Source organism: Ascidiella aspersa, chromosome 2 (assembly GCF_963924565.1).
Source record: "Ascidiella aspersa chromosome 2, kaAscAspe10.2, whole genome shotgun sequence".
NCBI classification, from domain to species: domain Eukaryota; kingdom Metazoa; phylum Chordata; class Ascidiacea; order Phlebobranchia; family Ascidiidae; genus Ascidiella; species Ascidiella aspersa.
In genome coordinates, this window is record NC_139448.1 from 34,558,049 (window position 1) to 34,570,603 (window position 12,555).

Genomic DNA, 12,555 nt, shown 5'->3' on the forward strand with positions numbered 1-12,555 from the left:
TTTTCCCATTTGCACTAACATGTAATGAACTATGAGGGGGCGGGAAAATATATTAACACAAGATCAACAATTTTTTTAGATCATTATTGAATAATTTTACATTTGTGTGTCATGTTTAAAACACATAAACTTTGTTGATTGAATCGTTGAACCGAGGACCCAACCTCCAAGTAGCTCTGAAGGGGTCTTTCACGTTTCTTTGGTGGCTTTTGTTCTGTGGTGTGGTATTTTGCTGACTCGGTAAAGCTGGCATGTGATATGTATGTGGGGGCGGTTAAATAACTCTTTGCGGTGACACCTGTCCAATTTAGGCTTTTCGGGCATTATTTTTTTTTACTGGTGTGATATTTAGAAAATGTATAAACCTGATTTACTGATTGATAAGTTGATATTGTTGGTAAACCTAATATGCAAGGAAAACACGTTCTATGGTTATTTCAACCCTTCTACTGGAATGTAAAAAAAATAAAAAAATATGAAGGAACGGCAAAATACAGTTACTTTATTTAATACCTGATCAATTTTGATATTTATGAATTACTTGAATAAAATACAAATACTTGAATCATTGAACCCAGTACCTAGTAAAACTCCAACAAAATAACTAAAAAGATTTTTAGTAAAGCCATCAAATATCAACCCAAAATTGTTCGTATGAGAGCCAGCCTTTAAGATAAATAAAACAAACCAGATAAACAATAAACAAAAAGCAAACAGCCTAATAAAAAACAGGCTTGTTGTCCCAGTGTGCCCGCCGGTAGAGATTAAATAATGTTTGCTTTCAATCAATGTTAAAGTTTCAATTATTGCACATGGTGTTGATCAAAAAGGTCGAATGCTTGCCTTATAAACCCTTTCCCAAGTTTAACTGTAAAAAATTAATTCCACAAGGTTCAAAATGCAATTGAATAATGATCTTTTACCAGTCGGGCTCAAAATGAAGCTGAGAAAAATACCAGGCCGTTAAACCGTATAGCCAGCCATAATACAGTACTCTAAAATGTAGGACAAACATCTTACATTGCACACATGGAAAAGACGCTGCATTGTTACGCTGCAAATACCGCAGCTTTTACGGTACTGCATAAAATCCCAACGGATGAACATCACATCCGCCTTAGCTGGACGCAACAATAACTGAGTCAGCGAGCAGAAAGCAGCACTTAGGAACCTCGCCAAGATACTTATTTCTTCCTCCACTCCAATATGCTGCAGCCATACAGGTCCAGTATACCTGGTCTTTTTGGGAAAGCTTTTAAAACAAATCAACCTGCGGTGAGATTCGAACTCACGCCCTGGTCATATCATTCTATCCACTGACGATATATCAGCGGTAAAAGCAGTTTTAGGGTCTGCGTTGTTGTTTCGGCCAAAAAAAAAATTGTGGATATGGCATCCCCAGGAATTATAAATAGATCGCTGCAATGTAACGAAAAACGAAAGTGGCACAACACAAATCAACTGTACACAACGCAAGGAGAGATAATTTTGTCCATCGAAAATTTAATTCTAAAGATTCGCACATATCTGACGACGCCCTTGATCATTATAAATGGCACCACAGTGTACCGCTGCAGCCCGAATTAGAAACACGGAATTAGACGAAATGGTATCAGGAGGCCTACCTATAGCCATATGTATGCTGTTAACATTGGACAGTAGCCAACACGACTTTAGATAGATTCCCGCTAAACACATGTGTACCAATGGTTTCTCAAATGCTTTTGTATTCCATGAAGTCTTTTTGCAGGATCCAAAAATAGAAGAAAATAAAATAAAATTTATCAGACAGCAAACATTTCGAGCTCTGCGGTCGTCTGGTCTGACATATTTTTCATCGGTCATCATCGTTTTATTATACTATAAAAACGAGAAAAATTCCACCGTGCAATCCCAAGCCGTAATTTAAATACCATTTCTGGCCAAAACAAAGAAATACCAGACAATATTTGCTTTAAAATTCTGATTGAAACCTTCTCAGAAAAGAACAATAAACGGTTACGAATTTCGAAATAATTTAGGTTGTAGCGTAATGGTTGGAGGTTTCTAATAAGACGTAGTAAAAATATCAAAGCCCATTATAAACAAAATTATGGTTGTGGTTCTTCAAATCGTTCATCGCCCTAGCCATGACTCAGCTCATTTTAATTTTTCAGTTTATTCAGGGGTTTTTGCTTTTGTGATAGCGACCGTTCGCAGACGAGCTAGGATATTGCGAAATGACTGGCGCAATATTTGTCGTACAAAAACAGCGATTCCAGACGGCAGACTAAGACCGTTAGTATTTCATCAGGAATTTCGGCGCAAATTTATAGCGAAATGTCCCGTCTGAGACCTTTATGCCAAGCTGATTATCATTTCGACAAAATTTATTGCCCGTTGCCACTTTTTGTTCGCCGGTTATGAATAGGCTCGCTATGCTATATGGCACAGGAGTAACAATGCGGAAGAATTTTTTTGCTGAGTAATCGAATAGTTATATCGCAACTTTAGCGTCTGTTTTGTCGGCCTATAAAGAAACAATGTTAACGCTTTTTGGGGGGCGAAAAAGACAAAAGCACAGACCCGAAAGGTTTGCTGTAGCCCGTTTTTTTGGTGAGTTACAAGTGAAAACTTGACTTCGTTTAAGCTTTTAAAGAAACTAAGCCACTTTTAGGGCGAAAAGGGGACCAAAGGGCAACTTTGGGGTAAAAATGAACAAAATAACAATGGAGAGGGCCAGTTTTAATTGCAATGAGCTAATTTTATTTGTTTTTCATCCCCTAACTGTTGCTTTTTTAGCCCCTAAAGAAATCATGTAAATCTGTAACCTCATGGTTAAAAATTGCCATAGAATGCAAAATAGGCATTACACACGATTTCACACCACCTTGGCCGGCATACCGCATCGGGAAAAAAATAAGTAAGTCGCGAGCAAGGCTTTAAAGCTGTGGTTCTTAACCGTTTTCCTTGCTGCACACCTTCCAAATCACCAAACAATTCTCGCACTCCCTTCCAAAATTGCTTAAATAACAAAAACATTGTAATTTTGTATTTATACAACGAACTGACCAAAGAAGTAAATTGCAGTAATACATTTACTGCGTCTGATTCAGCATCCCCACACCCCCTTGGAACATTTCTCGCACCCTTCAGGGTGCAAGCATCCCTGGTTAAGAAATCCTGCTTTAAACCATAGAGAGGCCACGAAAATCATCTTAGGGTAAATTGGACAAAATACACGTAAAGTCGCAAAAGAAGGGGCAGTATTAAGATTCTTTTAATTTTAGCTTTTTATTTCCCCAATTGTCATTTTCAGCCTCCAACATAAAGCATGTAAGTGTGCAACCCAACGTAGAACAAAATGCAAATCCGTTGTTTTTCAAGATTTCGCAATCGCATCACCTTGGCCAGTATGTCGTCGCGAACGAGGCTTTAAACTAGCGAGGCTAGGCGAGGTCGTGCGTGCTTTGTGCGACACGAGAGAGCGAGAACACATTCCGCGCATTCCGCGAGTAGTTTTGGGCGTTCCGGGCGCTACAGACAACACCGTCTGGCCGCCAACGAGCGAACGACACGACATAAACTTGCTGAATGGCTGGCTGGCTGGCCGCAAGGACCATGCTGCTGCTGTGAGCATAGGCGCCAAACGTGGGTGTGAAAGACTTTCCTGAATAACCATATAGGTACGAGGCAATCGAACCCTCAAACTATGTTTTTTATGTTTTCGTGTAATTTTTTTTAATTATTGTTACGTTTTGCCCATTTCAATGGAGTCTTTTTTAACCTTCGGCTGCTATTGTGGGTCGACTTGAAACAGCGGCCGGGCGACGACCACGTGTAAGGGCGAAATCCTTGCAAAGTTTGCGTCGGGAGCTTTTGCATATATCGCTAATAGCTGATTTTTTAATTGTAAAATTGAATTTCCATCATGTTTTTTCTAATGAATGTACCAACGTTTCGATAACCTATACAGAATTTTCTTTATCAGACAATGCCCTATGTCTTCATTACAATTAATGCAATGCCTGGTAGCAACAGTATATTCAGCTATTCCTTTGCATAAGTTCTGTTTAAAAAGGGTTTCTAGCGCTATTGTCCAGCCTTTCTTTCAGTAATAGCAAAACGTAATTACAATTGTTATGATTGATTGATTACAACAATTTAGCAAATCAGTAATCTAATTTTAATATAAACTACACAGCAAATGACTAATCAAACACTGTAACAACAACACGAACTAGGTATGTTCGATAATATCGACACGGAACCGTTTCCAAGTGCAAGTATCGGTGGCCGTTCGATACTAGGGCTGAGGTTTTTCTTAATTATTGTAAACAACTGAATTTTTGCGTGACACTGTTCAAAAAGGGACCCATTGTCCTGCCTTTCAATAATAGCAAGAAACCGGAATAACAATTGTTATTATTGATTGGTTTCAACGAATTTAGCAAATCAGTTATTTAGCTCTATAATATACCAAATAAACGTAAATACAAAGATTCCGGTAATTTACACTTTCGTTCTAGCAAGCCAGCGAATATTCAACGCTAAACTTTAGAAATACTGTTTATACTGTTTAATAAAACCCTCAAGCAATATCTGTGTTTCTTAAACACGATTCATTTTTCATTTTTAGTGTTCTTGACGTCCGGTCCGTCAAGCATGTTTTTTACCCTTTTATTTATTATTTTTATTTCGCAACCTTATAATAATCGCATATAACGTTGAAAACTTTGCAATGTGTCCCTCGGCTACAATCTAGCTAGAACACAAAACAAAAAAATTGCATTTTGGCATTTTAGCACGCACGGTTTAGCTTTTGTGAAGTGGGCTTTGTTATCGAGGCGATGATTTTGAATCGTTTAAGATTTTATCGAAGCTTGTTGAATTATAGCGTTATATAACTTTCCCAATTGCATTATTTAGACTTTGGTGCTCTGGTCGGACAAATCCTACGTCCTATTGGGCAAGTTATTTACATTGCGTCAATAACTCGGCTGAATGGCATTTTGTCACTTTGCGTGTTTAAAGTAGCGTCATTTAATAAACTTAACTGCCAAGCAAACAGACACTGAGCGCATGGCAAATTTAGGTAATTAATAAGAAAACAAGACAATTTTTTTTAATTACGCACCTGTCATTTTTGATGGTGCAATGGTAAGAAATGTCGATTTAAAGGATATTAAAAAAAGACCTGAAGGTTGATAATAAAGACACGAACAAGGTTAAAAACAGAGTTGCTCTCGTTTGAAGGCAGTTAACGAGCTTAAAGGGTGAAAAAATCAATCTTTGAAAATTTCCATTTAAACCAGGGGTCACTAAACTACGGCCCGCGGCATATTTTAGAAATGAAGCACAAATGAAATGTTTTAGGATGCCATTCCACACCAAATTTTAATTAACGACCATTCTTTAAGATCATTGCAGTTTTTGTTGCGTATCAAGTTAATAAAGTTCGACAAAAACTTTTAAAATCGGGACGCGATGGTCAGGCCACACAATTATCCGTCCTTCTACAAAAAAAGTTGGGCAACTTTATATGCCCAGCCCCTGATTACCAGGTAGAAACGTACCAACGAAACACGTGTAAATTGTTTAAAGAGTCGGTTAAGTCCAGCTCAGCCCAGTCGATGGTATCTAACCGCTGTTACAAGAAAATACATGCATAGGTAAGTGATTTGCATGCAACCCTAGACTAGTACAGACGCCAGTAGCATTCTGCAGGTGAATCAAGGTCGCTTGCAACAGGAGTCGATTGAAAAGCGAAAAAATGCGGTCGCGATTGGAGTGCGGCGAAATAATACGAGGACCATAGGCATAGAAGAGACTGAAACATCATGTTTTTTTTTTCGACGCGGCAAAATCAAATTCAACCGCGTTTTAAAACTAGACTAGGCCAAAAAACTTTTTTAGTCAGTTTTCCTATCTGTATGTCTAGGTCAGGGGTAACTAAACTGCGGCCCGCGGGCCAAACCTGGTCACCCAGTTCAATTCTACCAGCCCGGGGCATGTATTCTTAGTGATATTTAAATACTGTCTTTAATATTTTTTTAACGGAAAAGTTTACATTACCTGTGCAGTTCGCCAAGAAAGTATCTAACTTTAAAATATATTTTTTGGCAAATTTGCGCAGAATAAACGACTAAAATTTGGTTGCATTAAATACGCTAAAAACAGGAACTGCAAAATATGCCGTGAGAAAAAATCAAATCAACGGCTCCGTTTAATTGCGCATCGTAACGCTCACCCTTTCTTTATTCTCGCAATTGATTTCGGAAGTGCAGAAAAAAAGTAAGAAAAAAACATGTTTAATATGAAATTCTCTCGGAAAATCGTATACCGATCTAAACTAACGCAAAATAATGAAACAGCTAAAAAGAGTAGCGCTGGTGTAGAGTGCAAACGCAGTCCTCGAAAAAAAGACACCCAATTTACAAGTATGTGCTTCAACCCACGCGAATTTGGCTAGAACGTTAGGGAAAAAATTGGGCAAAATAGAGAAGCACACAAACCGATCTAACTGTGCCAAAGGTCAATCAACCAAGAAGCGAACTGACTGCGAAACCGAACTAAACAAAGGCGCTATAAACAGGAAAAAAAGCGTTGTCTGCCCACACAGAAAAACAAATAGTGCCAGCAGAGCTCCAGTAAATAAGAGACTATTCTAAGCATTTCTCAAACTTACTCGACAGATCAAAGACAAAACTCGGGCAATTTTCGATAAAGACTTCCTTGACGAACATTTTTCCGATTCCTAAGCGGCCCTGAGCTGGTAGAAAAACATTTTTGCTTCACGCTATGAGCCTAAACAACCGCTTGGGCCGTGTCTGTTTGTTTGTTTGTGAGTCTTTCCAATTATAGCCGCGTGCGCACCTTTTGTTGCCAACACTCCACATTTCTTCGGTAAACAAGGCCTAGTGCTTATATACACACTTACACAGTCGCACACATGAAAACAGTGGCTGACGTGCATACGATCATGGCAGTTTCTGGCAACAATTTAAACATGTTTATGTTGTTTTGAGCTTTATAGGGAAATCAAGTTATGCATGACAGAAGAAAGTGGACCAGTAAAGCCATTGTCATTGTGTTAATACATCGTAAAATTTGATCAGTCGCCGAAAATTCTAGTGGTGAACTAGTTTACTTGGTATATGTTACGATATAGTTAGAGCAATTTTTCTTTTGGTGCAAATTACTTCTATTGAGACTTGCTTTTTTTGACTGAACTTAGACTTGAGTCAGTTGAAAATGACTTGTTTATAACAATGGACTGGACAGAATACATTTTTAAATTATCCCTATATGTATATTTGCTAAGAATCAGCATTGGGCTATTAATCAAATTAATTTAGCAAACACTTTCTGAACATACAACCAAGATAGGAGCAACTCCAGAATGTGGATCACTTTCCAAGAATTGACATACAAAAAGTCCAATCTGAAGTGCACAGTAAACAACATATTGCACATACTTGATTCTGCATCTGCATGGTATAGGTATAACACTAACTGCATTGCAGTTGTGCTCATAACATTAAATTAGTTAGAAGTAACACAGAAAAATTACAAAAATAAACTCTCTTTTATTCTAACAATTAATATAAACATAATATGAAATCTGCAAAATATATTTTACTGTCAAAAATTGCATAAGAGATGTCAACACTTGACATTTATTACAGTGCTGATACTGATACCGATACCCGATATTTTAGACAAAAAGCCGGATCTGATTCCAAATGACTCCGCTATTATGCTCAAACAAGCAAATTAGATAAATTTGAAATGTTATAAAGCATTTTTTCCTTGTTATCAAGCCTAAAGTTGCTTTGGTGTTACAAAGTGTAGTTACCTCCAGCTGTTAAGCCAATATTTTGGATAAATTAATTCTGGGAAATTCACTGAATGCCATCTCAAATCACAGCTGTGATGTCAATATTAGTTTGGTATCGGATCGGCACCGATCTCACTAAAGTATTGGACATATACCGATACTACCACTTTGCATTGGGTATCTGCTAATTGATATTGTCGGATATCAAATTACACTGTCCTGGCTTCAAATTTGTCATCTAAACAAGTCAACTCAATGTGTACCTTCTCTATAATTCATAATATTTGTTAAACGTCTTCCAACACAACATTTCTGATGAACATAAAATCACTTCAATATATAAGCTATTGCTGCCAGGCATAATATCAAGTTTGTAGAGCTCTTCTGGCAAATGTAATATCACATTACATTTGGTAGAAGATTACATTTGCCAGAAGAGCTCTACAAACTTGATAAAATCACTGCAATACATATTTTTCTGGCCTCAGATCAACCACTATGAGGTTTCAGAGGTAAGAGGATTTGATAACTTACCTTCTTTATTGAGCAGGACATTGGAAGGCTTCACGTCTCTGTGAATAACATGTAACGACTCCTGTAGGTAGCGGAGGGCTTTTACAATCGATACGGCGATAATTCCAAGGACATCTTCGCCGATATTAAGACCTCTGTCTTTAACCTGTACAAAAAGAAAACGTATATAAAACTTTTTGGAAAAACTGTTCTGCTTTCCAATGACTGTTTTTTTTTCCGGTGCAATTTTAAATAGACAAATTTAGTGGAAAGTACACTTTTCTTAAAAAAAAAACCAAAAGTATAAATTCAACTTTAATCTATAAAAAGGACAAATTACAATAGAAATAGTTTTTTTTTTTTTAAGAAACAATTAAATTATTTCATATAAAATAGTAAGCTTCTTATAAAGATAATATTGCATGATAGAGCTATCTCTGTAAGAAAGACAGGAATAAAATACCATGCAGGTAAAAATATTAATGAAGAGTTTGTTTGTATGTAAACTTGGGACTTTGGTTGCGAATAGATGTCTTACTTTTTTGTAAAATTGATCTAATGAAGTGTCCATGACCTCCATGCAAATCCAAACATCTCCTTGACGAAAAAGCGCACCATAAAAAGTTACCTGCAAAGAACAATTAATGGGTACACTATGCACGGATCTGTAATGTAGCTTGATAATAAATTGCAAAGCCAAAAAAGTTGAGTAAATCAACAGCATCTTGATTAATACGTTTCGATACGAGCTTGTATCATCTTCAGTTAATGTGACTGAGAAATAATTCAAGCATCACTTATAAGAGATGGGACGCAATTGTTATCAGTCTGAGTTTCGAAAGTAGGTGCATAGATGCTGTCGATTTACTCGACCTTTTTGGCTTTGCAATTTATTATCAAGAACAATTAATGTTTTAGACATTAAAACTATTTCTATCAAAATCACGCAAACAATGCAAAAAAAAGTTTTAGAGTTTGAACAAAATGTCAAGTTATTTGTTTTAGAAAGCATTGGTATCTTGGTTGTTTCTTAACTTGCCACCCTCTGAGCCTATGTAGCTCAGTTAGAAAAGCGACGAATGCCTTTAGTGTGGGCCAAAAAGTATAGAAAATTAAAAGCATTTTCAGCATTGATCAATTCAGCTGGTATACCAAGGAACAATAAACTTACTGTGTATTCGCAATCGACAGATTTCATGGCGACTTCCAAATCCATGAGAAGTCTTTTCTGTTCTTGTGTGTTTAAGGTGGCTCGAATACGCTTCACTGCAATCACGTTGTTGGAAGTTTTGTGCTTCATCTGTTTAACAAAACAATGCCAATCATTCTTGAGGGTGAAAACAATCACGTCGTCTGAAAAATTAGACTAAAAAGTAAAAAGGTCAGGTGTGTATTGCTAAATTGTTTTTAAACTGTATGTTTTATGTAAGTTTAATTAACCTTTAATTAGGAAGATTACTTTTTGACTTGGCATAAAACTCAAAATGTTGTCAAACTCTACGCCTTAGGTTAAAATTTGTCAAAATCATTTAGAAAATGCACAAAATTGTTTACATTAACAAAACTCTAGTGGGCATTTTGAAATTGTCGTTGATTTAGGCCTATGAATTAAAACAGTATATATTTGATGCAATTATCAGCTTCCTTTTTTGATAATATGATAGGTCTGTGTTATTTTAGAAATTCTTTTTACCTTGAATGTCAAACAGGCTAAACCGTTTACACGACAATTTTCTAAAATAACCTTGTTTGTTAGTTTTTTTTGCATTTTTTACCTGATTATTGAATATTTTTGATACAACCCCAAAAGTATACCAATTAAGCATTTTTAAGTGTTTTGCGTTAATAAAAAAAACCTGATTTGTGTTCACCCATTCAAAGTAGAATATCGAATCCAATTCTGCCGTTTATTTCCGGTAATTGGAACCGATATAATTTAATGTTTTACCGCCGATGGTTGCGCCTAATTGTACATACGGGAGTGGCAAGTTTCGATAAAGGCCTGTCGCTTCAGCAACACATTTATAATGCTTGCTTAAAATGTAGACCACTTTCTACATTTGTAGACCACTTTCATCACTTTTTTACTGTAAAATAGGTTTATTTATAGCTATTCAATTCCAAAGCAATGCAAAAAATGTAGAAAAAATTTTTTTCAGGGAAGGATAATTTAGTTTTTTCACAAATTTTAGACTAAATCTGAATTTTTAACTTGACGCAACACGGTGAATACTGAACCAAACATGCTCAGATTTGTTTTGTGGGGTTTTTAGACGCAACGCAACATTTCCAGGGGAGGGCCACTAAAATTTGACAAAAGCCAACTGAAATTTGACAAAAAAGTTTTTTTGAACAACCCTACTGGACATGTATTACGGTTTACACAACTGCTTCAAGTGAGTATATATATTGAGATTAATCCCTTAGCCCCCAAAGAAAGAGTAGGCTATATTAAGATTAATCCCTTTCCAAAGAAAACCAAGGTTAAATAATTTAATAAAAATATGCTAGGATTCGCTATTCTGGATTCATTATTCTAGATTTGAAACCTATTATTCTAGAATACCTTGGGATTCTACTTTGAACATCCCTATTCACCTGTCATCAGTGAAGCACCAAAAAGAAGTGGCTGACCATGCCAAGAAAATAATGCAGTACTTTATAGAAAAATGTGCTGTTTAAATTAAAGTTTTCCTAGTAAGTCCAAATTGCGTAACATTATTTTTATATTTATACAAAATATTTTTTAAAAACACTATTTTTAGGTCAAAATTTTAATTTTATAGGTCATGATTTATGTCAAAAATAATCTCCCACATATAACAACAACTGTTTAAATATAGGAAAAACAGTTTATATATTGATCAAAAATTTATCCTACTTTACATTTGATCAAAAATTTATCCTACTTTACCGGTTTGTTTCAGTTTATCAATCGATTATTTTTTTTGCCTAGCTAAATTAACCAACCAACTAAAAATGCTAGAATGTCAAACTTTATAAGCAGAATTTTCTTTCGAATAGCAGAATCTGCCTGAATCCGAATGGTGAAAACAAACGAAAGTACAGAACTTGATGACAACTGATCTTTTAATGTCAAACTTTTACTGAATTGTTTTATTACCTTTTCAACAACTCCATAGGCTCCCCTTCCGAGTTCTTCAATTACAGTGAGGTCGTCAGCACAAATATCGACATCGTTACCACCGATTGACATGCGAGAGCGGGGTTTGTGTGGGACACGCGACGATTGCTGTTGCACCTGAGTTTTTAAAATGATAAAAAAATAAAAAAGTTGGATCTGTGAATCAAGCTTGTCATACTTGCATTCCAAAATTTCATGCTGTCACACTTGCAATTTTACATAACATCCAATATATTAAAGCTAGATATATGAATTATATATACTAGAAAGTTCTTTTAATAGACAAAATTATCTTTGTATTATTTAAGAACTAAGCAACATTTTTCATGTAGTACATGACATAATTATGGCAGAAAAAAAATTTGAAAATTAAGTTTTGTTTTATTTACAGTCAAAGAAAAATATTGTTTTAAAATTCACTGTTCTTGTTTATCCTTATCTTTTAAAAGCAAATTTAATAAAACAAAACAAGTAATTTATTTTGGAAAGAAATAATTCGACTTACTGGTGCAGGTTCTGGCATTTCAATTCTAAATCCTGTTCGTTTTCTTCTTCGACCTTTAATTTATAATTAAACATTTTAATTGGATGTTTGCAATAATCTCAAAATTTCTTCAAACCGTTTTAAAAAATATGCAAAAAACAATAAACTTAATACGTGACAAGAATATTAAAGCCCATACTGCAGTAGGTATAGTATTGAACGCTTCGAATAACTCTTTATTTATTTTCAACATAGTTCTGTATGGCTTTGATATTCTTATTAAGTCTGTCAAAAACAGCACATCTATAATGTGAACTGTGTGTGGTGGTTGGTTCACAGGTGAAATTGGACGCTTTGGTAAGCGATGTCGCTAAAAGGTTATTAAAGATTTTTCATGACAAGGGCATAGGACACCAAAAGGCTTGAAATAGCAACACATTTGAAAATACACAATTGATAAACATTTTAAATGACTTGAAATGCTACAAGTCTTCCTACCTTTAACCATTATGCTCTAAAATAAATATAATGATACCCATCTAAAGCTTTAATAACATAATAAATAAATAGTAATTTTAAAGGGTTTATATTTCT

At 35.5% G+C, this 12,555-nt stretch overlaps 1 protein-coding gene across 1 annotated transcript in view; it reads right to left on the reverse strand.

The window, feature by feature from the left end:
- The window catches only part of LOC146165461 (dual specificity mitogen-activated protein kinase kinase 6-like), a 31,379-nt gene that overhangs the window by 18,157 nt on the left and 667 nt on the right, over positions 1–12,555 (reverse strand). The window contains exons 2-6 of the mRNA XM_083382008.1: positions 11,983–12,035; positions 11,457–11,594; positions 9,504–9,632; positions 8,871–8,960; positions 8,354–8,498 (exon numbers count right to left, since the gene is read on the reverse strand). Coding sequence (XP_083238134.1) covers positions 8,354–8,498; positions 8,871–8,960; positions 9,504–9,632; positions 11,457–11,594; positions 11,983–12,035 — 555 coding nt within the window. The remainder of the gene's footprint in view (positions 1–8,353; positions 8,499–8,870; positions 8,961–9,503; positions 9,633–11,456; positions 11,595–11,982; positions 12,036–12,555) is intronic.